Source organism: Excalfactoria chinensis, chromosome Z (assembly GCF_039878825.1).
Source record: "Excalfactoria chinensis isolate bCotChi1 chromosome Z, bCotChi1.hap2, whole genome shotgun sequence".
NCBI lineage: Eukaryota > Metazoa > Chordata > Aves > Galliformes > Phasianidae > Excalfactoria > Excalfactoria chinensis.
Window position 1 is genome coordinate 57,241,079 of NC_092857.1, and position 26,000 is coordinate 57,267,078.

At 42.6% G+C, this 26,000-nt stretch overlaps 1 protein-coding gene across 1 annotated transcript; it reads right to left on the reverse strand.

Moving 5' to 3' along the window:
- Nucleotides 1-11,801: 11,801 nt before the first annotated feature.
- Nucleotides 11,802-25,676, reverse strand: ARRDC3 (arrestin domain containing 3). Its single transcript, XM_072360303.1, has 8 exons — nt 25,295-25,676; nt 22,303-22,384; nt 19,894-20,041; nt 18,574-18,676; nt 17,972-18,228; nt 17,407-17,569; nt 16,388-16,542; nt 11,802-14,607 (listed from the first exon to the last, which is right to left on the reverse strand). The coding sequence occupies exons 1-8, from the start codon at nt 25,572-25,574 to the stop codon at nt 14,551-14,553; spliced, it is 1,245 nt and encodes a 414-aa protein (XP_072216404.1). The 5' UTR covers nt 25,575-25,676; the 3' UTR covers nt 11,802-14,550.
- Nucleotides 25,677-26,000: the final 324 nt, after the last annotated feature.

Genomic DNA, 26,000 nt, shown 5'->3' on the forward strand with positions numbered 1-26,000 from the left:
CCTTCTAGAAGGCAAATCCTACTGTGGGGTTTATAAACAGGGCTAAGCTTTATTTATCTAACAGATAAGGAGTTTTATTGCTTGCAATGTTATTTATGACACTAGGAAAGACAAACAGGATGAAAGGAAAGATATTTATTGTAGGTACCCGAGGGAATATTTTAGTGAATAGGGAGTTTAATAAGTGCCAAGCTGATTGTTTTTCCTATTTCCCTCTACAGGAGCAGAGTTACAGAATTGTCAACGTATGAAAATGTGTTTACTAGTCAGTGTACAACATGGTTGTGTTCATCAGCTGAGAAAAGTAATGGCACCTAACAGCATCAGTGAAATAACGTGGAAGTAGCACAGCCTTGGTGTTGAACTCATGATGGAGGAAATCTCTGGGTTCTCCTTGTTGAATGTCCTGAATTGACATAAAGCCACAATCCTCTTGGGCTGGGGGCTGGGTGGAAGCGTGTTGGAGACATAAAGATTCTGTGATCCCATGATGGGCTTTGGGACTAATACTGACCTTGAAAAGGAAATGTCTGCTGCCTAAACAAATGCAGTGAATAACCTTGTCCTCGTTTGGAAGAGACAGCTGGGGGGATGACCTAGCTCTGGGCATCTACAGAGCTTTCTTCCCAGCTGTTTCTGAATTCCCTCACTGCAGAGCGTTTGTGGATGATCAAGCCAATTCAGAATGAAGACTGATGGATTTTCCTATGTTAATTAAAACTCATTTGGTACTGCCAAGGACTACAGATGAAGCTGCCAGACATCTCCCTTCCCAGCATATGAACATATCTGTAATGTGTGGCCTCACCCTGATGTTGTGCATCTCACAGGGCAAGGGGTCAGCTTTAAGGCAGCTGAGAGAGGAAGCTGCCTTAGGCAGTTGTATGTGATGGAAGTCAAGAAGGATGAAAATATGAAATACTTATCAATGCTAGCAGTGAAAAAATCAACAAGGAGGAGAAATGGAATTCTTTTTGTCTGACAGTTTTGCCTATCTTTTACCCAGTAAAACTGGGTAATGAAGTTAAAGACAAATGGTGATAAAGTGTAGTGTAAAAAATAGGCTAAGGCAAGTGTAACTTCTGTAGCATTCTCATTGCCTTCTCCATCTCTTTCTCTCTGTTCTTCCCATTATGTGTCATCAACTATTTCCTGTAAGCAGCGTGTTCTTTTTTTGCTAATTGTGAAGAAATTCATACTCTCATCTATTAGGACTTCATGGTTCCTGTCTGTTACAGGGTAAAGTATTGCCAACTGCAGACACTCCAAAGAAATTACAAAAGAGGATTTTTCTTAAAAAGAGGGAGTTTGAACTTGCTGTGTATGGGTAGTGAACATCAAGTTTTTGATGTTAGAATTCACTCTGGTTGTGTTTTCAAGTCTCCCTCCACAATACACTAGCCATGTATTTGTTTTTTAAGTAAAGATTCTCCTGTTATCTTCTGCTTTCAAAGGCCTATGATTTTAACCATAGAACAAAACTAAGAATGGCCTTCTCATGACAATGTAATAACAGAAAATAACATTTGTACTATTTGTACTTTTTTTTTTTTTTTTTTTCTTTTTTTCTTTTTTTCTTTTTTTCCTTTTACTAGGAAAGGAGAAGAGAATCACAAAGCACACCTGCCTTCCAGCTTCGATGCCTTGTGCTGCATGTGTTCAAACAAGTCTCTGGGTGTGCTCAGCAGGAGCTGAAGGGAGCCCTCATGGTGGCTGTAGCTTCTAGCAGGGAGTGGAGGGCAGTGCTGAGCTCTGCTCTGTGTGACAGCGACAGGGCCCGAGGGAATGGCATGGAGCTGTGCCGGGGGGGCAGCTGGGGGTCAGGGACAGGGTCTGTACAAGAGGGTGGTGGGCATGGAATGGGCTGCACAGGGCTGCGGGCACAGCCGTGAGGGACACAGTTCAATGAGTGCTTAGACACTGCTCTGAGATGTGGGGTTTGGATTTTGAGTAGCGCTGTGTGGAGCCAGGGTCTGGACTCAGTAATCCTTGTGGGATTCTTCCCCATTCCAACCTGGGGTATTTTCTGATTCTGTGACACTAAGTCTACAGCACAGTCCAGCCTCAGCCTCCCGTGCCAGTTCCTCCTTCAGCAGGCAACCTGGCCATGTCTGCAGCACTGACAGAGCACTGGAAGCTATGGAATTGGAGCATTTCTGACCACTGGGCTCAAACATGGTTTGGATTTGTGATGTGTCACGTGCTCCCCACCTGCAATCTGAGGATAACTCATCTGCTTATTGGATGGCTCTGAGGGTGGGTTAACTAATTTGTGCCTGGCATGGCTTTAATAACAACAAAGTGAGTATAGTGCACTGTTGCAATTGCAGTTACTGCATCCTGCTAAAAAATAAATAAATGCAGACTTTGTCAGACAAGTCTGTGCTTAGTGAATGTGATGCTATCAGGGTCTTTGAGAGGGCATAACTTCTTCTGGCTCCTTCCCTCCAGAGAAACTGCGAGAAGCCAGGACTCGCATGCTATGGATATGACTGCTACAAACAGCTGCTCGCCATTATCTGCAGCAGAGGAGTATGTCATGGCCGACTGGGGTGACTCAGAATTAAAAAAATAGTAGGAGGGGAGGAAGAAAGGGAGGTGAAACCAGGCACTGGTTCACCAGAACATGACTCAGCTGCTCAGTAGGCCCTCTGCTGAAGCTCACCGTGCTGGCCCTGCACTGCTGCATGGTCTGCAGCAGCAGCATGTGCAGGCAAAGACTTGTGCTGTGTATTTGGCAGGATTTCACACCAGAGCTGACCCAGCATCGCATTGCCGTGCTCAACAGGAATTAACCATTATGAACAGGAGTCTGTCCTGTGGAATTGTGTCACCCCTGAATTTTTGATGTGGCTCCTACTTGTGTGTGAATACACACGTGATGAGGAAAGAACAACGCAGAAAAGAGGAAGTGCCGTAAACCTTGTAAACATTCAATTCTTTGTAACAGCGAAAAGGGTGATGCCATCATGGCTGTTTGGATGTGCTGGGATGCACACCACATCAGCTCTTTTCCTCCTTGATGTCACTTTCCAAGCCTATGTACTTCGTAGATCCAAAATGGGCATTTATCTTTTAGCACATCTTCATTTTAAATGTGCTTTTCTTCAATGCATTCGTTTCCTTGTTTCAAAAATCAGTCTAAGAAAGTTATTTATTTATTCCACAGTGGAGGCTTTTAAAAGATTTTGTAACATATGGATTAGCTGCATGTGACAACAGCAGGAGTGAGAAAATAAAAGTGCTCCATGCACAGGTGTGCTCTGAGATTTATGGCCCCAAGCTTATCAAATACATGCTAGCAGATACTAAGAGGGATATCTCAGTCTGGTGAGTTAACCTCCCTAATCATTTAAACTTCCCTAATACCTGGCAAAGTGCCGCCTCTTCTGCAGAGTGTGAGGTGGCTAACAGTGTTTTGATAGCTTGCAGCAGATTACATGCACATACTTGAAAACAGCAAAATAGAGAATCTCATATGCAGCCCCATCACCTCCAAACTGTGTACTTTACCAGGTTAGCTTCAGCGGGCAATATAAAGTTGCAGCATTCTGTAAAATAAAGTGTAAACATTTCTGTAAGCAGTAAGTTTTAGTTTTAAGTCTCCAGAAGACTTCTTGTTGTGTTTATTAAAGAAGGAAGAAGGAAAGGTATTTTCAGTAAGGAGAGCAAATTGCCAGTGTCTTTTTCTGCTGGAAAAGCATCCATCCTCCATCCTCATTTTAAACAAAATCTTAACATTAAGTCTTTTTCAGATTTTGTTTTATTTTATTTTTTCCCCGTCAAACTACTTGAAGTCTTTTAGTCTAGCACTGTTGAAATGTGTTGCCGATTATAGCAATTGCCTAGTCTTCCTTTACTTAAAAAGGAGCACATGGAATTGAAAAACCATAACGAAGGAAATCATTTGGGTAGCTCTCCCTGGCACAGATTCCCTTCCCTTCTCCTTACAGAAAGTGCTGCTTGTATGTTTTATGATTCACTTTTCATGAAACCTCATTCAAGTCCAAAATTATCCCAGCTTCACTTAACACTTTATGGTCATACTCTAAGATGTGGGAGATGGAAAGTATGTGGAATATATTGCTATTTAAAGTCTCTGGGACTGCTCAGCTTTGAAAATTTGAAGGCTGTACTGAGATCATAGTGGAAAAAGTGTATGAAGGTGGGAAACTGGTCTTCAAAATACTTAATGTGTTATTTTAAAGACTATAACATGAGTTCACTAATATGGTTTCCAAATACTGAGTCTTCAGCATACTGAGGCTTCTATGACATAAGAATTACTTTAGAATCAGAAAAAAAATAAAAAATAAATTAAAAAAAAAAAAAAAAATATATATATATATATATGGTTAGGTGCTGCACTTAGTGAAAATGATCAAGGCTACATGTTCGGTAGAAGGTTGGCCTAGCACATAGCTGCAGTAGTTGCATTAGATAGTAATGTTTAAACTTGGCATATCTGTGCGCAAGGGTGTTTATTAGTCCACTCTTTAAAGACGCAGGACAGCTGGGAGCAGTTGCAGAGAGCAAATTCAAGACATAGTTTTCCATCCCATTCTCAGCAGAGTACATTCATTAACTCCACTGTACACTGAATATTCTCAGTAATATTATTTTATTTTTTTCTCAAAGATGTATTCTTGTTGAAAAGTTTCAAATGGATGCAACAAACATTGAATCTTTGACCGCAAGACTGAATGAAAGGCAGAGATGGGCAGTGAAATGTCTGTAATAAGTGAAGGACCACAACTTCAATTTACATTAGGTTAAAAATGTCAGGTTACCTTGGGTTATAAGAGTTATCTATAGTTAACCTTCCCTTGTGCAATACATCCCTGAGAAGGAAGCTCACACATTATTTCCTAAACCTGAAGTTTAATTAGGGACCTAGGGAAGAGGTAGGTCCATGGAGATCCCAAGGGTCTCCTTACCTTTTCCAGGGCCTCCAACAACTTCTAGTTGTTCTGACCATTGTGTTCTGACTCTCGGCCCTAGGTTAAGCCTCTTGGAACCACCCTTAGTTACAAGATGTGGTGTGCTGCATGGAGCTGTACTATTGGACAAAAATTCACAGGAGACCCTTATCCACTGGTAGGAAATGGCTCCATTTGATAGAACACAGCTGGCCTCATCTGGGTGCCATCCTTGTGTTCAGATGTGCCTTACCCTGGAAAGGTGCTCTTCAGCACTGTATGCATGCAGTGCACTTTGTAATGCAGATTTCTTTCTTGCTGTCCTTGCACACACACACTGCATTAATGCAAAATTCTCCAGTATGACAGACATTCACTAAGTCTTTAGTTCACTAAGCTGTAAAAATAAAACCTCAAATCTCGCAGTGTTAACTAGTTTATTATTAATTAATTTTGGCACCTTCCCTGAATCAAGCAGACCTGTTCAGTACAAATACTGGGATATGGTGATCTCAAGGATATTTCCAACATAGATGGATCTTGGGTTCTAAGTCCGCACAAATGATATCATAAACTGCTTAGGGAATGGGATGTGCTATGGTAAGTATGGAGCAGTTATGGACACACTAAGACTGTGTTGCTGCCCAGGCTCACACAGCCTTCAGTAGTTTCGGTTGCCAGCTCCTCAGGTTTGGGCTGAAACAACCATACAGTGAAGCTCCAGAAGTCATTTGGTCAGTAGGTCACCTGCATGGAGAGGTCTGGTGAGGGACCGGGCCTTAACTGCACAGCACATTCTGCCAGGTAGGGTGATGCAGTCCCTTTGCTTCAGAAGGAACAGGTTACATTTCAGTACCTTCACTGATACATTTCTTAAATGTCTTACATGTTCTTTGCTCGTTTCCTCTTTGTCAGTGAGCAGAGATGAAATTCTGAGGGTCAATGCCATGTGATTGATTGATTTTCTTTTTCTGCAATTTGACACAGAAGTCCCCTCTAAGAGTCTCTTCTAAAAACAAAAATTGAAAAACAAAATAAATAATAATAATAAAAAAGACTTTGAAATACCTCACGTTTCCTTTAAATAACATAGCTGCCCAAAATAACATCTTTGATTAAAAGCCACAATATTTATGTTTCACCATGTCCTACTTAATGGCTCACGGGCTGAAAGTCACCAGCAGAATGTCATCATTGCCAGGCTTTGCATCTGGCCTGCTGATTTATTTGACAGGCACAACATCCAGCATATCCAGGCGCATTGCCAGCTTCTGCTCAGATGTTGGTGCAGGGGAACACACCACTTTCTCAATGGGTCAGTACCACCAGAAAAGCCTTTTTTTTCTGGCTGCTTTGTGTTCGTGGGGTGGTTGGAGTGCAGTGTTCCCCTGCTGCTTTCCTCCCACAGGTATAAAGATGATTTGAGAAGCAGAAAATTTTCAGTGCTGGAGGTGTAGCAATCATGAACTAGAGTGAGAAGAAACTAAGTTAGAGAGCTACAAGTAAATCCACAGGATGGTTGAAATTTTTATCTTTTTAACTCAGTAAACACAGCCTATGCTCTCCAAATCTCTCTGATGATCTTTTTTGCCTATTCCATGTACTGTGTTTACCCAAGTAGAGGCCAAATAAATAAATAAGTGAGGCAGTAAATAAAGACAGCCATCCAAATCTTAATAACACCCTGCAGAGTCTGAATAGGCACTTACAACAATCAGTTTGTACAACTGCGTTTGTTGTAATCCATATAAGCAGATAAGATGTGAAAAGCCTGGGCCTGTTATTTCTGTTTCCTTAATAAGACCAGTTGCTTACATGCTATTTATTTGAATAATTGCAACCATCTTCTTCCCCCACCCTTGCTTTTTCCTTTTGGAGTGCAACAACTCCTAGAAATAACCAGAGTCAGCTGTGAATTCTGGAGGCTCTGCCAGGAGCAGGCAGGCTCTGACCCTCGCAGGGAACAGAGTGACACAGTTCCTTGTCCCCTGGCACCAAAGCAGGTGCCAGGAGAACCTTTTTAAGGAATCACACTAGGAGGAACGAGCTGATTTCCTCCGCAGCTGCTCCCCAGGGCAGACGGCGTTGGACTGAGCAAGGATGCACTTGCAGGTGAAAGGCACTTGATATCTGTGCTGCCCTCTGTGAGCTGTGTTGTGCACCATCGCACCAAGGTGGAGAAGGCCGGAGGTCCTGGGTATGAGCATCTGAATGTAGTCCCATAACAGCATTTTGAACCCCCTTATTAAAACTGTCACCATATTTAGCAAGATCTATGAGCCACAGAGGCAGAACATCTTCTTATAAGGTTGGAAAACACAAGAGCCATGCCCAAGTCCAAAGTGTCCTCTCTTGAACTTGCAAGAACTCTGTTCCACGTAACAAGTAAACAGGCTTCTAGATGGCATAAATCAAAGAAGCTCCCGCCTGCTCAGAGTACACACGCAGGTGATAGAGGCGAAGCAGTGTGCCGGGCACTTTGCTATATAAGATGTTCCCCAGAGGGTTTTGGGGGCATTCTGCAAGGGACTTTCCTGCTGTGATGTGCTTATGAACTGCAGATTGCGTTATGGAGCTAAAGATATCTCTGTGTTCGTCAGTGTCGGGACATCTGTCTTCTTTCCTGGTTGAGGATTTGGGCAGAGAGGCCAATGCAAAACTTGGGTTTCTTCTCACTGCATGCCCCGCTTTGCTCCCTTCCCCTTAGGGTCTGCTCCTGGTGAGCAAGGAGAAAGAGATGATTTGTTTGGAGTATTTTGTATTTATCAGCTGGTTGCCAAGAGAGTGAGGTTAGCAGAGCTGCGCTCTCTGCTCAGAGCAGCAAATAAATGGGAGCGACGTGCTGCTTGCACTGCGCGCCAGCTCCAAGCTTGCTCTCAAGTGTATTTGTTCTCGTTGCTTCTGGGAGTGCCAGAAGTCTCGTTAGCATGAGGGCATGCAAAAACATGGAAGAGCACCAAAAAGATGCCAAAGAAATGAATGTGTTTTAAAATGACTTTCTAATTGCAGATTGTAAACAAAAAGGATGAGCACGAGTGTATGGTAATATGGCCTACATTAGAATAGGCTTTCCATATGTTAGTTGTGTGAAAGCAATGTTTATAAGCCAATTTACAGCTTAATTTGATTTTTTTTAATTTTTCTTCTTTCTTTTGGATTGTGTATGTTGTTGTAGCACAGTAGTAAGATGTGTTATCTCCCAGGTAAAAAGGTATGAAATGGCTGCAGCATGCTCCAGTATCAGCTGAGCCAGTGAATGCTTTCTGCCTCCTACAAAATCACCTTTGAGGTGAATTAATTTGCTTTTATTTTGAGATATTTCAGGGTAAAAGTGTTGAAATGCGTTAGTTTTATTGCCACATTGCTGCTGCCAACTGACTAGGTTATATCCTGAACAAAATGTAAGGTTGTTTGTTTTTTTCCTTAATGGGAATTCACAGCTCTTCTGTCTATCCATTACTCCTGGTATTTTTCAATAAAAATGTGGTTTTGAGGAGAAAACGTGCAGTGGCTTTTCCAGTGCTCTCTGGGAGGGCATTTCAAGTAAAGAAGGTAGGCAAAAGGTCTTTTGTTTTTGGTTTGAAGAAAAGAAGTTTTATGTTTGGTTGTACTGCAGGATATAGGAGCAAAGACAGGCACCAAAGTAGGGTATTTTGGGATACTGAACAGTTTGAATAAAACACAGAAAAAAGAAAGAAGACAGTGGAGTAAGAGAAGATTGTTACCTGCTTCGAGTTAATTTGAATTATAAGAGAGAAAAAGAGGGGAAAAAAAAATGGAATAAAAGTAAACAGTGTTGTGTTTTGAACTACATTGTTCTAATTCTGCCAGGGCGAAGGATTGTTTTCTCTGTTTCTTTGGGAGGGCCCCCTTGTGCAGTGCAACTGATGAACCATGAATTGCTTCAGGGGAGTGCAGCCTGGTCACAAGTAATAGTGTCTGGTGCACGACAGCACAACAGACAGCAGCCTCACTGCCATTCCTGTCTTGACCTTAATGGGCAGAGACACATTTGCTTTCATTTGTGAGAGGTGGTAAAATAGCTGCAGAACACCAGAGCTTATTTTTCTTTGCGTATACCACATATCAAATACTGAAACAATTTTGTTAAAACTGAGCTGGAGTTGGAGGAAACAGGTGATCTGTCTTTATGGGCAAGATAAAGAGGAAAAATGGACAGCTGTTTGCAACTTCAGTGCATTTAGAGCTTACCTAAACATGGAGGTTTAAATTGTCTTCCTGTGCTCAGCTCTGGTGAGGCTGCACCTTCAGTGCACTGTTCAGTGTCGAGCTGCTCTCTACAAAGAAGACATTGAGGCCCTGGAGCATGTCCAGAGAAGGGCAATGAAGCTGTGAGGGGTCTGGAGCACAGGTCCTAAGAAGAGTGGATGAGGGAGCTGAGATTGTTCAGTCTGGAGAAGGGGACACTCAGGGGAGACATCATTGCTCTCTACAACTGCCTGAAAGGAGGTTGTGGTGAGGAGGGGTCAGCCTCTTCTCCCAGGTAACAGTGACAGGACAAAAGGGAATGGCTTCAAGTTGTGCCGGGGGAGATTCAGGTTGGATATTAGGAAAAATATTTTCCTAATACAGACCTAGAGGAGCCATGGAAGGATTTATCAAGTGCTGCTTGTTAGCTGGTGGGCAAGCATGGCAAATTTGCCTTCACCATTGCTGTGTCCATCTCCAGTGGAAAGTTTCATTTTGAATCCAGGCAGTCTGATGACAGCAGGGCCTTGTTTAGAACTTGGCAATTGCATTAAATTTCAAACAAAAAACAATGACGTATTAGAATTTGCAGTGACATTTTCCTTCTCCTGTACTTCCCCCATATATTCTTTTGAAAACAGAAGAATCGTAATGTCTTTGGAGAAAGGCTGACTGACATCACCTTCACCAATAAACTTCAGAAGTAACATTTATTATGTCAGTGAGCAGCTGGTAGATCCTGGCCTCCCCAGCTGTGAGCATCTGGAGAAGGAACACAGTACGAACACCAGGGAGCTCATGGCTGGGTTCTCTGCTCGCTCACAGTGATGCATGATGCTAGAGGGATTTTTGTGGTTCTTCGTGAAACTTCAGGATAAACACCTACTTAATACCTGGATTTGCCTTTTGAGACTACTTCTTAACTACTTAGCTTTTCTTTTTTTTTTTTTCTTTTTTCTTTCTTCCCCCTTTTTCTTCCTACCCCCTTAAAGTCTAAGTTGCTTGAAGTTTATGTAATATTTAAGCTCTCACCTTTGGTGTCTACGATGTCCCCATTCCTCACCCAAATATGCAGACGTCAATAGCGAGGTGCCTGAAGTAAACTGACAGCACCTCGTCCTTCTGTGCTCCGCGTCCTCCCTGGTGAGCTGGATTAGATGAAAGGTTCACCATCCAACTCATGTTTCGTGGCTGCATCTGGCCTCAGCTCAGAAGTTGCTGCTGTGTCCTGCTGTCCGCCAGGTCAGGAGATACAGCACTAAAAATAGCAGGCTGTAGCTGGGCAGGTCCAGGGGTGACTGACTGCTGGGAGAAGAAATGGGTTAATATTTTCCTATTTCAAGGATATAATATGGAGGGCAGGTAGAGCATTGCCTGACCACGTGCCTTCTTCCTAAGTTGCTGTCACTGGGAAAGAGGTAGAGGAACTATCATGCAGAGCAAGTCCTGGCAACTCCTTGAGGCCTACAAAGCCCTGAAGAGAGGTTAAGAAGTGCTACGTACAGGTTGCTAAAAAAAAGAGGTCAGTTTTGTGCCGTTATCTGCTATCTCTCATCAGATGTGTAAGCATGTAAGCATTGCAGCCTGAAATCCTTCTGTACACTTTCACGGATAGCTGTATGGACAACAGATATGGAAGGGCCGCTAGTTTCATGTCTTGGTCTAACAGATTTGTACGCAGGCACAAATAGTTTGATACTCAAAAATAAAGTTTGCTTTGAAAAATATTCAAACCTGAAAGAATGAAGCTTTGGTAACTTCCATCTTTTTAATAATTCTAAAGGTTACAAGAATCACTGGGATGTTTTGGTTTAAAGTGGTTTCAAGGAAACACTGCTTGAAACTGCTAGATGTGTGTCCATTAAAAGACAGCGATGCTAATTTAACTAGCACTATCATATGCCATTAGAAACTAGGAACCAAGAAGGGCTGTCCTGGTATGAAATCATCACCATTACTTTTGTTGCAGGTCTTCCTGTAGTCTCCATCAGTGCTGCTTACAAATTCACAAATAACTTGAAGTGCTCTGAAACACTCGTTTCATGGAGTGAAGCAAAGAATTAGATCAAATGCTTGGGCTGACCCCAACAGCTGCACCCGCTATCCGTAGGGTACAGCACCCTGAGCATGCCGTGGTCCTCAGCTCTCACCCACCCGCAGCCAGAGCAGCGCAGCCAGCCTGCTGACCCTCCTCTTAGGTCAGGCCAGACGGCGATACGGGCGGATGATGATAATCCAGCCTGTCGCGGGCTCAGCTGTGCGCGGTATGCGGAAGCAGGATGCCACAACAGCGCTTAGGGAGCTGTAATACTGCACTCAGGCACCGCTGGCAGCATGCTCAAAGCAGGTGGCCATATTCAGCACCTGGGGACACCGGGCAGTCAAGGGAACAGCAGCAGGCACTTTCCTGGTCCCATGTCACCAAACCGCGTGGCCAAAACCCACCAGCTTCCAACCTTTGGAAGAACCTCCCCACACACACATTCTCTCACCCCTAACATGGCCATGTGCTGCCTCCCCCTGCGCAGCAGACAGCACCGACAAAGTACGTTTATGGTACTTACACCTACAATTTTCTATGAATGTGCTCCGAGTAAATTATTTAGGTCACAGAGAAAAGAACGTGGCTCACACGGACAACACCTGACACCTGTTTTGTTGTTTTTGTTTTTTAAAAAAAAGTTTATTTTCCACAAGTAAGAGCAATAGGAAAAAAATTAAACTGTTTTCCACATATTGTTTTCTTAGAACAGAGTCTACAAGAACATATTCAGCACCAAAACTAAAAAAAAAAAACAAAACAAAAAAAAAAAAAGAAAAAAAAAAAAAGGAAAATACAAACAGCCATAGAATATAATCTATAAAGCAAAACATTTAATATTGCACTTTGTTTCTCTAACGTTTGGATTTTACTTACTTTTTCCTAATTCGGATCAGAATTCTATATAAAATACTGGGCTGTAACTGTGAGCCTCATGTTTTATATAACGCTGAGAATTGACCAATACTTGTGAAAGAGTAATGCCTCTGAGAAACCAAGAATTGAAACAGAAATATTTTACTTGATAAAAGCTACAGGATTTTTCACTCCAATCACAAAGGCTGTGACTGTGAAGCCATGTCCATTACCATATTGGTCAATCCTGCTTCATATGCAATTCTCCATTGTATTGTGGTAAGAACTTTAATGCTATGTGTATCAGAGATTGTTCCCTAGTCTGTCAAAACAACAAAAAGGAAAAAAAAAAGTAAAACCACCAAATGCCCTTTTATGCCAACGATCCCCTTAGCTTTTTTTTTGTCTGGTTGGAGAGGGTAGAGAGAAGGGACATTCACAAAATTGGCCTAGTAACGTAAGACATCACCCAATTTCCTTTTTGTCCAGTATTCTTGCTCCAAGTCCAAACTTCTAACTGAATCACTTAAAACGTGACTCGTGTTATCACCCTGTCATCGTTTTTGAAACATGAATTTTCTTTCATGTTCTTATAAAGGCCACTTATGGAAAAGCCTATTGTGTCATATGCATGAAGCCTTAAAAAGAAGGCAGAGGTTTTTAAGAACAAGCACCACACAGAACACCAGCCTCCTCTTATCCCCCTTCCATCCGAGCTTTTATTGCACAAGGAAATAGACACATAACGGATTAGACCTCAATTTGTTTAAGTGGTCAATACCAGAAGTGTGTCCCTTTGTAAATGGTCTGTGCTACACGAGTTCTGAAAAGGGAAGCCAACTTTTATAAATCTCTAGGCATGGAAGTGCTGGTATTTGCGTTAGCAGATGTAATGGCTCCAGGGCACTCTTTTCTTCCTAGGAGTACACTCAGGGGCGAATGCTCTGCATCATTTCTTGCACTCTTAACAAATGCGTGCTGAATTTGGCTCTTTTGTTTTAAAGCTCTTGAGAGTACCACAGAAAATGCAATTACTGAAGCAATTCTCAGCTAACTAATACCCATGTATGGCTGGTAACACTGATCTTCTTCCCCCACTTTAATTATACTTCTACTCTTAATATTTTTACAGAATCATAAACCCTGAAGATAATACAAAGTGCACAAACTGAGCTCTTAGCATAGTCCAAGCTTTTCCTGCAGTATGAAATACACTTGCTACTAGAGACTCATAATATATAGTATTTTTGGTGATTAGGTAACTATGTATAAAAATAAATTTACTTTCTCTTCCAATCTCTACTAGACTAGTTGAAATATCTCTCTGCCTGTGAATCCTGGACAGCGTTTGCCTATTTCCTTTTAGAATTCTTTTGAGGCTAGGCTGGTGTTTAATGGTGCAGCTTTTACTTGTGCCTTTATTATTCTAATTTTTTAAAGCTTCACAACTTGAAACATCTCTTTTTCATAATGTAGAAAGAAAAAAAGGGAATGAGGGTGGCTTTTATAACTTTTGTGTATGTCCCTATTGCAGATCCCCCTCTCAAATAAAGAACAAAAAACAAAACACACACAAAACAAAGAAGTAACTCAACAGTGCAACGTAACAAAACAAATAGCATTTCAACAGTTTGGCAAGTGATGAGTTCACCTGAGATTAAGTGATTTTTAGGCAGTCTGTAACAAAATGCTGCTTTGCGATAATAGTAGAAAGGCAACAAACTCTGAAAGAAATCAAGAAGGTATACAATCTTGACAAAGTCTATTAGTCTCCTTCTGTTATCTCTCCATCCCCCACCCTAATATATCCCCATTATGTTGCTTATCTACTACAGTAGGCTGCAAAACATACAGCAAGAAGGATTGGCTTGAAGGCATTTGATGTTTGTAAATAAATCCACAACAGGATCCAAGCTGAAGAGGTGATACGTGACCAGCCTACTAGGACAATTCTGAGCATGTGCATATGCAGGTGAAGTCCAGGCTACATTAAATTAGAAAAGAAAAAGTCAGTGCATTTGTCAAAAGTCTGTAGCTGTTGGTTTTTTGTTGCTGTTGTTGTCAAAGCTTTCTTTTGCTCCTTCTTGTGCAGACCACAAACAAGAAGAGGGGGGGTAACAACAGTGCGGTATAAATGAGAAAAAGCTGTAGTGACACTGAACCGCACAAAATAAGCAATGAGCATGTGCAAATCTTCAAAATTATAAGAGAAAGCCATCCCTCTCTTGCAATGTGGTTTGAGTGTTTTGACACACATGACTGTAGGTTAGTAAGGCTGCTCCTAGTATGTGCCAGTATTTAAACGAGAAAAAGGGGAGAGGGTAAGCTCAGGTCTTCAAGCAAGTGGAGCAGTCCTACAATGTTACTGTAGGCTTCAAAGTGTAATCACAGGTTGTTTTCATGTATTCACCATACAGGCAAGAGCAAAACCACTTCCTTCTAAAGTGTCTCCACTATAACGCCTTGACCTTCAACATGGCAGGTATGATTCAAAACCCAAGTCAAGTCAGCTCTGTATGGATTCCTTCAACGAGAAGGGCAAGATGGTCTGTCATCTGTAGGCTGATCTGGGTTTGGATCAATCTGAATAGAAGGAGAAAAACGAAAACAATAAGGTTATTTTACAACCTATTACAGAAAACATATATATTAGAAGTTTTAAGACCATGTTACATGGCATCCTCAATCCAAAGGTTACTGAAATTACTAGAAAAATTCAAATGATAACTTAATGATCAATTCCAGTAAATAGAAAAAGAAAAAAAAAATCTTATACTACAATTTGAGGGTGATTTTTGGTAGTTTTGTGAAAAAGCAGGAAGAACTAATAATGAGCTTCTCAAAAGTTCAGCTTCAGCAGCACAGAAATCTTCACTGTGATTCACTGTTGGGAACAGAACACACATCACTTAAAATTTAGACTGATTTTAAGATGTGCTTCAAACTACATAAAGTTATCAGTAGAAGTCCATTCTACCTTTAGAAGTAGTTGATCCTAAAATTTAAATATCTTCCTCTCCCTACAGAATTAAGAAAAGGTTCAACCTAACTTCTGTCTCCAAACAATTCAAGTATACACTGCACTGTAAACAATATTACACTGTTTAATAGAATATAGTCATTTTGTGGGAGGGGGAAGGAAAAGGGAGGAGGGGATATGTGATGTAGGAAGGTTCCTTCCTAAATCTCTAAGTACCTGAAATGAAAAGGACTTAAGGATCTTAAGGAATTAAGCTGCAGAACAGCTCTCAGAGAAGCCTCTCAGACTTGAAAGAAATAGCCTTCTGCTCACTCAGAACTCTGTTTCAAGAGATTTAAAAAAAAAAAAAAAAAAAGCGCATCATGCTACATATTGCTGTTTTTATTAAACTAAATGAATTCAGACAAGCATTAACCAAAGGATGCTAATCTCTTTCAGGTAAAAGCAGTGGTAGAGGACAAAAAACAATACAAATAAGTGAAACTTCGGAAGTTCTATCATGGGCTTTTACAGAACTAAAAATACAATTAGAACTTCTGAAGAACCACAGAAAGAATACTTTTTTTTTTCTTAAACATTGGGCTTTGGAATTCATAAATTGTACACAGTCAGATGTGGAAGAAGTTTCTGAACTTATTTTTGCCTTTTTAAGAATTGAAAATATTAGCACACTGTGCCTCTATAGGCCCAAAATGCTGTGCTGAACAACACAACCTTTTAGAACGTAGCTACAGGACAAGGGGAAAAGGTTTTAACCTGAATGAGGATAGGTTTAGCTTGTGTATTAGGAATAAATTCTTTACTGTGAGGCTGGCGAGACAACAGAACAGACTGCCTGAAAAGACTGTGTCCCTCCTCTGGAAGCATTCAAGGCTAGGCTGGATGGGGCTGTAAGCAACCTGGTCTAGTGGAGGTGCCACTGCCTATAGCAGGGGACTGGGTTGAAATGACCTTAAAGGTCCTTTCCAAGGCAAACCATTCTATCATTATCTGAAAATAGTGACAATAGATGTACAAAAGAACATGTTGCAGACATTTCAAGCAAGAGTTTGGACATATCTAGAAATAATGAGACTTCTAAGGAATCTTGTCAAGAATTCCAATGCAAGGAATGAGAATGACAGCTAAGACACAGGAATGGGGCAACGTTCAAATTTAAGGTTGCACCAAGTCAGGTTGAAAGATGTTATCTTTTGTAATCCACACTGTGAAAAAGGTCTGGAAGATTCTTGATACAATTTACTGGAAACTTCACAAGGAAAAAAAAAAAACAAAAAAAAACCAGCTGCCTTACTCATTGCAGGTTCAACATTTTTTTTGTGACACATCACGTATTCCACAGTACAGATTCAGTAAGAGTATGCTGATTAATTTAGTGCTTACTTCTGAATAGAGTGGTGGAGGCAGAAAGCGGAACTCTTGGATGTACGCAAACAATGGTCCTTGCAGCGCTCTCTCAAAGTCATCACAAGCAGCTACAGGCGGGAGGCTGGACTGTCTCTGTTCCTCTGTGACCACTTCTGCATAGCTGGGAGGTGCTGCAGGGAAAAAGTACACGCAGTTTAAACAACAGTTGTTATGCATTCCAGGATACGTGAGAACTATTAAACTTATTATTCCAAGATGCATTGGCAGGTAGACAAGTGACTTCAGTGACAAAAAAAAAAAAAAAAATTGTTGAAGGGAGAGTAAGAAAGAGTAACTTTATTTTACTTTAACATTATGCTCAAGTTTATTAACAGGCCAACATCTGCTTACTGTGGTTTAGTTTAATCCTCACCCTTCAAATACATTTAAAGCACAACCTGAACTCTGAGTATTTCTGTACAGTTAAGTATGAAGGAACTGAATGCAACCCTTGACTCTACAAATGTATGACTTAGTAAAGTGACGCTTATCAAGTACATGTGAGAACACAGAAAGGAGCTAATCTTTTGTTAAGGGAGACTCCCTTTTGACAAGAATAGCATCTTCTCACTGAGACTTAAGTTAGTTAAGACTGGTGATAAAAAAAACAAAACAAAAAAACAAAAACAAACAAACAAAAAAAAACCCACCAGAAACTGGTTTTATTATGGAATTACAATGCCTTATAAATAAAGATGCAATTAGGATACTGGAAAGGGAATTACTTCCAGATAGGGACACAGAAATCCTGTGCTTTTCCCTTCAACAACTTCTACACAGCTGGATGACAACTATTTATTTTTCCTAGAGAGAAAGTCAAGGAGTAAGTGAATTCTGATCCAGCTCATACAGGTGGCAAGAAAGCATCCACAAGGGACTTCCTGTTGCCTTCATTATAAAAGGATGTGGTCTGGGTCTGACAGCAATGAACAAAGCATACAAAATTGAAAGCAGCAAGACTAGCAAATTGATTAGGATTTATGTTGTGATATTACCTTCTGGTCTTTCAGGCAGTGTCAGACCAAGCCAGTTCATATTCATGCTACACTGGCTGCTCACACTTGATGTCCTGCTACCAAATGGGTGTAGAGGAATGGTACCAATGACCAGTGGTAAGTTAAGGAATAAATCCATGGCTCCTGGAATATCAACGTAGACCTAAACAAAACAAAACCAACAAAAAAGATGTATGATTACAGTGTACATTTGCATCAATACTTAGTCTGATAACTCTTTTTGCCATGAAATTCTCCATAAAGAACTTGCTTATAACTGTCAACTTCAGGGTGCATGTCTTTAAGGAGACAGATTCCACAATTTATAAAGCAGGATTCTTAATGTGAGACCACACGCAAAAATATCATCTACTCATGACATATTTGCTTAGATAGCACATCGCAGCTGTTTAAGAAACCATATGACTTAAGTCAAATTCACTTACAAAGCTCCTGCTGGGACACTAGTACTAGGTACTAGGAAATGTACTCTCTCATAGCTAACATAAAAAGCTTCACTGGGAATTTTTTAAGGACAACGGAAACTAAATATGCTTCAGCATACCATTAGTGAATATTCCACACGGATTATACTACAGTCAAGGATTGAAGGGGAAACAGGTGGAATTTTCAGCACTTTCCCATTCCAGGTTTCTGTTTTGCCAGACGATAAAGATTCTCCGCGCAGGTTGGCAACAAGCTGTTTGACTTCCTTCATTTTCCCCTTGGCATAAAATGCCTGTGTTTGGTAAATGGCTGCCTTTGGCACCACCACACGGGAAGAGCAGTTCTCAATCTCAGCAAAGATTTGAATTGATTCACCTGAAACAAAACAGAATTTAATGTAATGTTGGGATTTACTAAGCAGCTTAAGTGAACTGCCACTTGATACTGTTACCACACATTAGACTCTGCTATACCCTTAGAAACATCCATTGTTAGTAAAAGGATAGGATCAGCATAACCTAATCTAGAAAAAATAATAACTCAAATGGAAGCAAACATCCTTCAACAATCTGCCAACAAAACTAGCACTCTTCAACAATAAACTGAGACGATGGCTGAATGTAGACTGAGATGCTAAGAGTAGTTTTAATATTCTGTTTATATGAAAGCAGTTTTAAAAGGGAAGGAAAAACACTTCCTATAATTACTTTTGTTACGTACCTGGGGTGTAGCCCTTCCTTTCAATTTTGGCACTTAAGGATATTGGGCCTGAGGTACAAAACCAACAACAGAGAGTCTTTTCTTTTGTGCCTGCTTGGGGTGACTGCAAAAAAAGAACAACATTGGCAGATTAATTAAGAGTTCCATGAATCTGCTCATATATTTTAATCCATACCTTGATATTATTTGTCATGTATTTATTGTTACTTAATTGATAAGCAAAGTTTGTTCCATTTATAATAAAAAAACTTCAAGCAATTTTAATGGTCCAACACAGATACACAGCATGTCCTGTTTCAATGCTCTTCCAGTGTTTTTTTTTCCTGCTACCCTCTAAACTACTGTCATTTTTAAAACAGTGTGTGATTGGAAAATAAACACTGTGTAGCTTGAAAGACTTCATAGCCTACATATACCAACGTATTGTTGGCAAAGCTTCCTACTGGAAGGCCTTCCCACTTTCCATTACACAGCATTTCAGAAACAACAACTAAGCTTAGGTACCACAACCTTAGCTCTTCTGATTTCCCCTGTTTCTGAACAATCCTGTCTCATCTATAATGAACAGACTTTAGTTTTACGTGGTATCAGGATTTCGGACTTGATACAAAGCCCATTAAAGTCAAATGGGAGTCCTTTGATTTTAATGGAGTTTGTGCAAGGCCAATGTTCTGCAAGTCTGGTTTTTCCACTCATACACACAAGAAACCTATTTCAATGGACTTCATTTTTTTCCCCTCCCACAGAATAGTTTAAGGGGGGGGAAAAAAAAAAAAAGAATTTTAAGCCAGATTGAAACCAGCTCCATATTGAAAGTGGTTGCAACACTAATATTTTAATAAAAATGACATTTCTGAAAAAGATCATATAGAATTGTGATAATTTCTCCCCATTGGTAGAAAACCATCCATATGGAAATTACGCACGCCAGTACATTTTTTCACTTTGCATTTTTAAGTTAGCAGTCCTCTCATTAAAACATTCTTTGAAGTTGCACTGTTCCTTCCACAGATCATTCAAAATTGAAGAGGAACAGTTCACAAAAATTTCCTTTTTAAAGAGAAATTAAAATTTAGCAGTATTAATTTTAAATTGACAAAGGTATCTTACATATCTTAAAAATGAAGCAACTCCAGGTACAGGGTAACATCAAAACAGAAGTAATTGAAGAGTTGCCAAACTGATAGAATACTTAAAAGATCAGCCATTGTTAAAAACTAGTAAATAGATACTAGATAAAATCCAGTGTTGATATTCTTTCCTGTATTTTACTTATTTTTATGTCAGAAAAAAAGAATGAGTAATTCTGTCAATTCTTACCAGTAATGAAGGAGTGTTGATATCTATATGTTCAAAGACTGTAAATTCCTTCTTTAATTTTACTGGTAGAAGCCAAGGCCTATGCAATTCGGCTTTCACCCAATAGCGCACACTGCCATGTCTGCCTTCGAATGAGGTAGCAAGTGGTCTGTGCAGGACACAAAGGTCAAAACTGAGTAAAATCTCTTTCTCACTCTTTATAATAATGATATAATCAGATTAGGGATTAGTATGTAGAATTCTATTTTTAATGCACTGTAGTATTTAACGAAGCGTAACTTATTTGCAAAGTTTCCATATCTGAGCAAAATTCAAGATTAAAGACGGGAGAAAAAATCATCTCCAATTCACCCTAATTTAGTTTTGTATAGATTTTAAGAATCAATGTAAGAATTGTACTAGAAAATGCCAGGAGAGTTCACATTTCCTTTAAACTCAAGAGGCTGCTTTCACATCCACCATGCCCTTTTAAGGCTGCATTAAGACTACCAACTTAAAATTAGCAAAAGTACCAACTGGTTTGAATACTGTATTTTTGAAGTAATTGTTTATTGTTTGCTTGGCTGCTATTTAAGTGTCTTCTTTTAGCTGTTACTGAACACAGTAGTTTATATAATTTTAAGTAAATAATTCAAACGACAGTTCTGAATACAGAAAGGCTATCAGCAGTACCTTCCAGTTCTCATCTACTCCAATGAGAGCAGTTTAAAAAAGTTTATGCAAAATACACGCATGTGTTTGTTTACATATCATGAACACACATGCAAAGTTATCAGGACTATTCCACTCAGAACATTTCAGATTCCAATGAAATCCTTTCAAGAGACCTGGAGGAAAACTGTGGAATAATCTCCAAACTTTTCACCTTTGCTTTTAAGTCACAGAATTCCCCTTATCTCTAAGCAACAGTAAATTTCCTTTTTTTTAAAAAAAATCCAAGAATTCTTATATTTTAGTTTGTTTACTCAAAATGATGTGCAACCCTCCTGTATTTTCTACTGGGAACACTACTAGCCATTCTAATACTTCACTTAAATGATTCTTTGTCAGTTATAGGTATGGCATCTGTTTACATTTCTGAAACATATCTAGTCTATATTCAGTGGTAGATCCTGTCTTGTACCCTGAAGGGAAAAGAAAAAACACAACATTATCAAGAAAGCCCCTCAGCGATCTTCTTTTTACTGTTGCTCTGTATTTTTTTTAACTTTGGAAAAACCCCATTGATAGGAAATCACAAAAAATGGTAAACAGGTGCCAAACTCCAGGCCTTTAGGCTTTAACGCCAGTCATTGTTTGGTTTTTTTAGTGTTAACAGAAGCTGATTGCACAACTGTTTTTTCAAGTTACTTATAAACACCTTGTTCTAACCACTGGTAGTGGTACTTCAATTTCATACAAAATATTTCACAGTGATCTATTATTCTGCTTTTTCAAACCTTCCAAATCAAGGGAAGACTACCACTTTTTGTAGTAGAGATTTTCGCATAATGGCAAATTGCTTCTGATGATCTCCATACATGGGTCTTTTTCAGTACTCCAGCAACTACGTACTGTTAAGTTCCGCACTGTTCACTTCTTCTATTGACCCATGAAGTGGTTATGACCTGCAAGTTCTATTAAAGCCAGCACCTCTAACAAACAGATGGTTTGCCAGCTTTAGTATTAGGCACTTAACTATTTCACGCAACAGTGTCTGCCAAATTTATCCAACTGTAATGACTTCACTGCTTCAACTCTATAAGCAAAGTCTCCTTCCTCTCCCATTTCTCATCTGTTTTCAGACTGTTGCTATCCCTACACATTTTGTATTATTGGAGCTCGTAGTTCAGCTCTCCCTCTCATTTCGCTTCTGCTTTCTGAAACAATTGTGATGAAGGATGGGAACGTTTCTCAGTTCATCCACTCATTTATCTGCTTATTTCCATCCAGCCTTTTCGTACAGAGGCCAGCTTGAGAAGACACACCCCATTTAATCTGGAACAATCTCCTCTTTCATTGTTAGTTAAAATAGTCACTTATGTTCCAGACTGAGTCTAGATAAGCAAGATGGGGTCTTATCGCCAGTTTTGCTGGTCTGCAAGGCTCTACTGGTTACATTAGAAGGCATCTCAGCCACTCCACAGGACTCAAGCCAGATAATCTTCACTCCTCTTGGGAGGGGTTAAAATATCAGAAGACATAGCCAGTCAGTACCAGCTTGGTCAAGAGTGAGTGAGCCGCTGGGCAAGAACGTGCTCCCATTTTGTGGGGCTTGAAAGCAACCTCTTCAGATGAAGGAGATGATGTCCTCTGCAGCATGCTGCAGCACAATTCCTGCCACCATTGAAAAGGTTTCCCCTCCACCCAAAGCAGGTGTGTCTGCAGGCATCGCACTGCCCCAGCAGCATGGTACAACTAGGCACTTACGTCTGTGGAAGCTCAAAGCTGAATGCATATTCGTGCCTTCCTGAAGGGATCGTGTGAAGGCCTTCCTCAGAGTTGTCATCATCTAGGAGGCAAAAAATCCAAAATGGTATTCCACTAGCAAAATACATCACATAGGCATCAATTGCATAATAAAAGGGATCTGCAACCTCATCGTAGTGCTTTACGCAGTGTCCCAGGAACTACAGTTACTGAACTCAAGGTGTGCATAACCTCCCAGGTTCACTTGGAACAGAAATCTGCTTTAATTCGTAATCCCACCTCTCAACATTGTCACAGCTGTCACTGCTGCCATTCCAAGGCCTGCCAGAAAGATCGGTGGTGTAAACCGATCTGATTTTCCACAATGATTCTCATTTAAAACTTAAGAAGAAATAGAGGCAGCTTTAATAACACTAGGTTACCTTACACTCAGGGCTAAGTCTGGTATGTAAAATACATTTAGTAATTCATGTTTTTGTTGTTGGTTTTCTTTCAAATGGGGAAAAAAAAAAAAAAAATACTGCCTGGCACCAGCATTCAGGAATTAATCACAAAAAAAAGAGATGGCCAAATAATGTGCATGGAGGAATGGAGGGGAACAAGCCGAATTAAAACAAAAAAAGTTGCAAACCACCACCTGATTAGTGCCAGATAAATTCAGAGCCACGGACAAACAGCAGTCTGCCTGATCAGCGCTGCCTACAGCCAACCGATCAAAAACTCCCATGTTTAACTCAATCTTCCTCGTCGAGCAAATATTTGCTAGTTCCAGCAAGAACACCAGCCTTTGGTTGCGGTCACCATTTCTTGTCCTGCTTTAAACCTTACCACAGATTTGTGGTTTATTTGGGTATTCATTACCATAAAACTAAAAATAAATAAAAAAATAAAACATGCTGACTGCAGCAAAATCGGAAGTTGGGAGAAAAACAGCCGAGATCACCTCCTAGCCAGGAGGGCTGGGATACCGACAGGTACCGCGATGGTCTGGGGACAACTGCTTACTGCCAGCGGCTGAAGGCACTAATGGAGGCACAAAGGGAGATTTTAGGCTCCCATTGTCCTGTGAAGATATGGTGTGGCAAAGAAATGGGCACACGGCAACGCTCGATAAACCTGGGGTGGTAAAAGGAACCTTGGAGAAGTGCTTAAAAATGGAACAGAATAGCGAAAAACAGGCAGGGATGCATTCACACAAATGCACCTCCGGCTCGCCGCGACTGAAGGAGAATCAGGAGAGCTCTCGGAAGGGGCGATGCGATGGCTGCAGGCGGCTTTCGCGTCCTTTTATTGTTTTACCGCACGTTTTCGCCCCGCACACCGCCCCGGCCCCGTCCTGCCAGCTCAGCAGTCCCGCCGAGCCGCGCGGCCGCGGCGGAGCCGTGGTAAACAAGTGCTGAGCTGTCAATCAGCGGCCCGGCTGGAGCAGGAGAGGACCGGCCTAAACCGGCGCGAGCAGATCCCAGCCAGCCGCGCATATACATACAGTATACATTACACTCGCCGCAGTCGCTCGGCAGCTCCGCTCGCCGCCCAGGGGGGAGGAGGGAAGGCGGGGGCGGGGAGGGAGGAGGGAGAGGAGCCGCCCGCGTCCTGCTCGCCCCGCCGGCCGCCCCGCTACGTGCCGAGACGCAGCGCTGGACCCTCCGGGGTGTTCGCGGCCACCGCTCTCGGGCGGCGGTCGGGGGCAGAGGGCCAGGAGCTGAGCCCGAACGGTGGGGAAAGCACAGAGCCCCCCTACGATCGCCCTGCCCTAACCCCGAGGCTGCCCGGACCCGCGGCCCCTCGTCCCCCGCCGCAAGCCGGCTGCGGGCAGGGGGACCCGCGCCCTCATCGTGCCGGCCAATCAGCGGCTGGCATCGCCTTAGCAACAGGCCAACAAACCGCGGTCGGCCAATCGGAGGCGCGAGGGGGCGTGGCCTCGGCCGCCAGCTGCGGGGCGAGGCGTGAGGCACAGTCATTGAAACTCGGCCGTAGGGCCGCGCGGCGCCGGGCATCGCCCGGGTCGGGGGTGCTCGCTTGCCCTTGCGGAGCCCCCCGCGCCGTCCTTCGGGCTGTGCTCTCCGCACGGCCGCAGGGACACGTGGGCACGGCCGGAGGCTGCGGTCACCTTCAGGGAGTTTGGATCGCGGGGAATTGTTTGTGAGGAAGACAGCTCGGTGGGAGCTGTTTGCATGCGATAGCGATGCTCAAATATAGCTGAGTTCTAACTCCCAAGTTCGGTAGCACCGATAGATATTTAGGAAACGGCTCACAGCAACGCAGTCTGTAGGGAAACTCATGCAAAATCCCCAAAGAAAACGAGAATATTCCCTCAGTGCACCTCACAATGCAGTAGGTATGCAGCACGTTGAAGGAGAAAAGGGGGGGGGGAGAAAGAAAAAAGAAAAAAAAGCGGCCCCGAATTACATAACCAGTTTTAACATTATTTTCCTGTGCTAGGAATTAAGTCATCGCCACCACCTGACGCGCGCAGCCAATCTGCGGCGCCGAGCGGGAGCACCCCCCCCCCCTCTGCCCAGGACCGGTCCCAAACAGGATTGAACCGCTTCTAACAAAGGGTGGAAACTTCGCAAAAACAAGCGCTGAGTCCGGCGGACCGCCGCGGTGCGGGCGTGGGGAGGGCGAGACGGGGCCCGGGGAAGGGGCTCCGGCGAGGGGGAATGGAAAGGGGCGCGGAGGGAAGACCACGAGCGGACAGCGGGGTGAAATCGGAGCGTGTGTGCGGGAAGGGCGGCCCAATGGTGGAAACCGTCGCATCATCGGCCGCAGGGCTGCCGCCTGTCAGAGGGCCGAGCCCGGCGGAACGCAGCTCCCCACTGACATGGGGCTCCCGCTCCTCGCCGGGCTGCGATGCCCCGCACTCCCCTCCCCCGCGGCTCTCCGTCCTCGCGGCGCCCCGGCCGCCCTCGCAGGTGACACAAAACCAGTTACAACCAGAATAAAATACACCCCCAAAAGCCGTGAGACCCCACCGCCCCGCGCGGCTCACCTCTCTCGTGGCCGATGAGGACGTCCTTGTGGTTGAAGTACTCCACCTCCTCCGTGTAGTTCTGCGTGTAAGCGGTGTTGGAACCGGCGTTCCTCGACTCGGTCCAGCGCACCTTGGCGTGCCCGCGCGCGTGGATTTTGAGTGATTTCACTCTGATCTCCCCCGTCACTTCTAAATTGACCCTTCCTGAGACCGTGTCCCCGCTGGAGTAGACAGGGACGTTGCTGTCATTGAGACAGTCAAAGCTTATTGTCAAACTCTTCACCTTCCCCAGCACCATGGTTTATAGCAAAGCGTAGGGAAAAAAAAAAAAATAGAAAAAGAAAAAAAAAGACTGTAACAAAGCGGAAAAAAAAAGGAAAAAAAAAAAAAAAAGAAAAAGAAAAGAAAAAAAAAATCCCTACGCTAAAAGCGACCCTCGCCGCACACCGACCGAGCCGACCTACAGCCCCAGCATGGGGAAGTGAGGAGCGGGCGGGCTGGGGCGGCCCCGGCCCTGCCGCGGATGCCGGCGCTCCGCAGCGCTCAGAGCGCTCGGCTGCCCGGCGCTGCGCTCCGCTCACAATGACGGTGCCGGAGTGCTGCCACCTCACTATAAGCGCTGTGACAAACAACTCCACCTCCCCCCCACAACCCGAACTCTGCGCGCTCGAGCATGCGCCGAAACAGCCGAGCCGCGCCGGCCCGCCCTCTGCCCGCCCAGCCG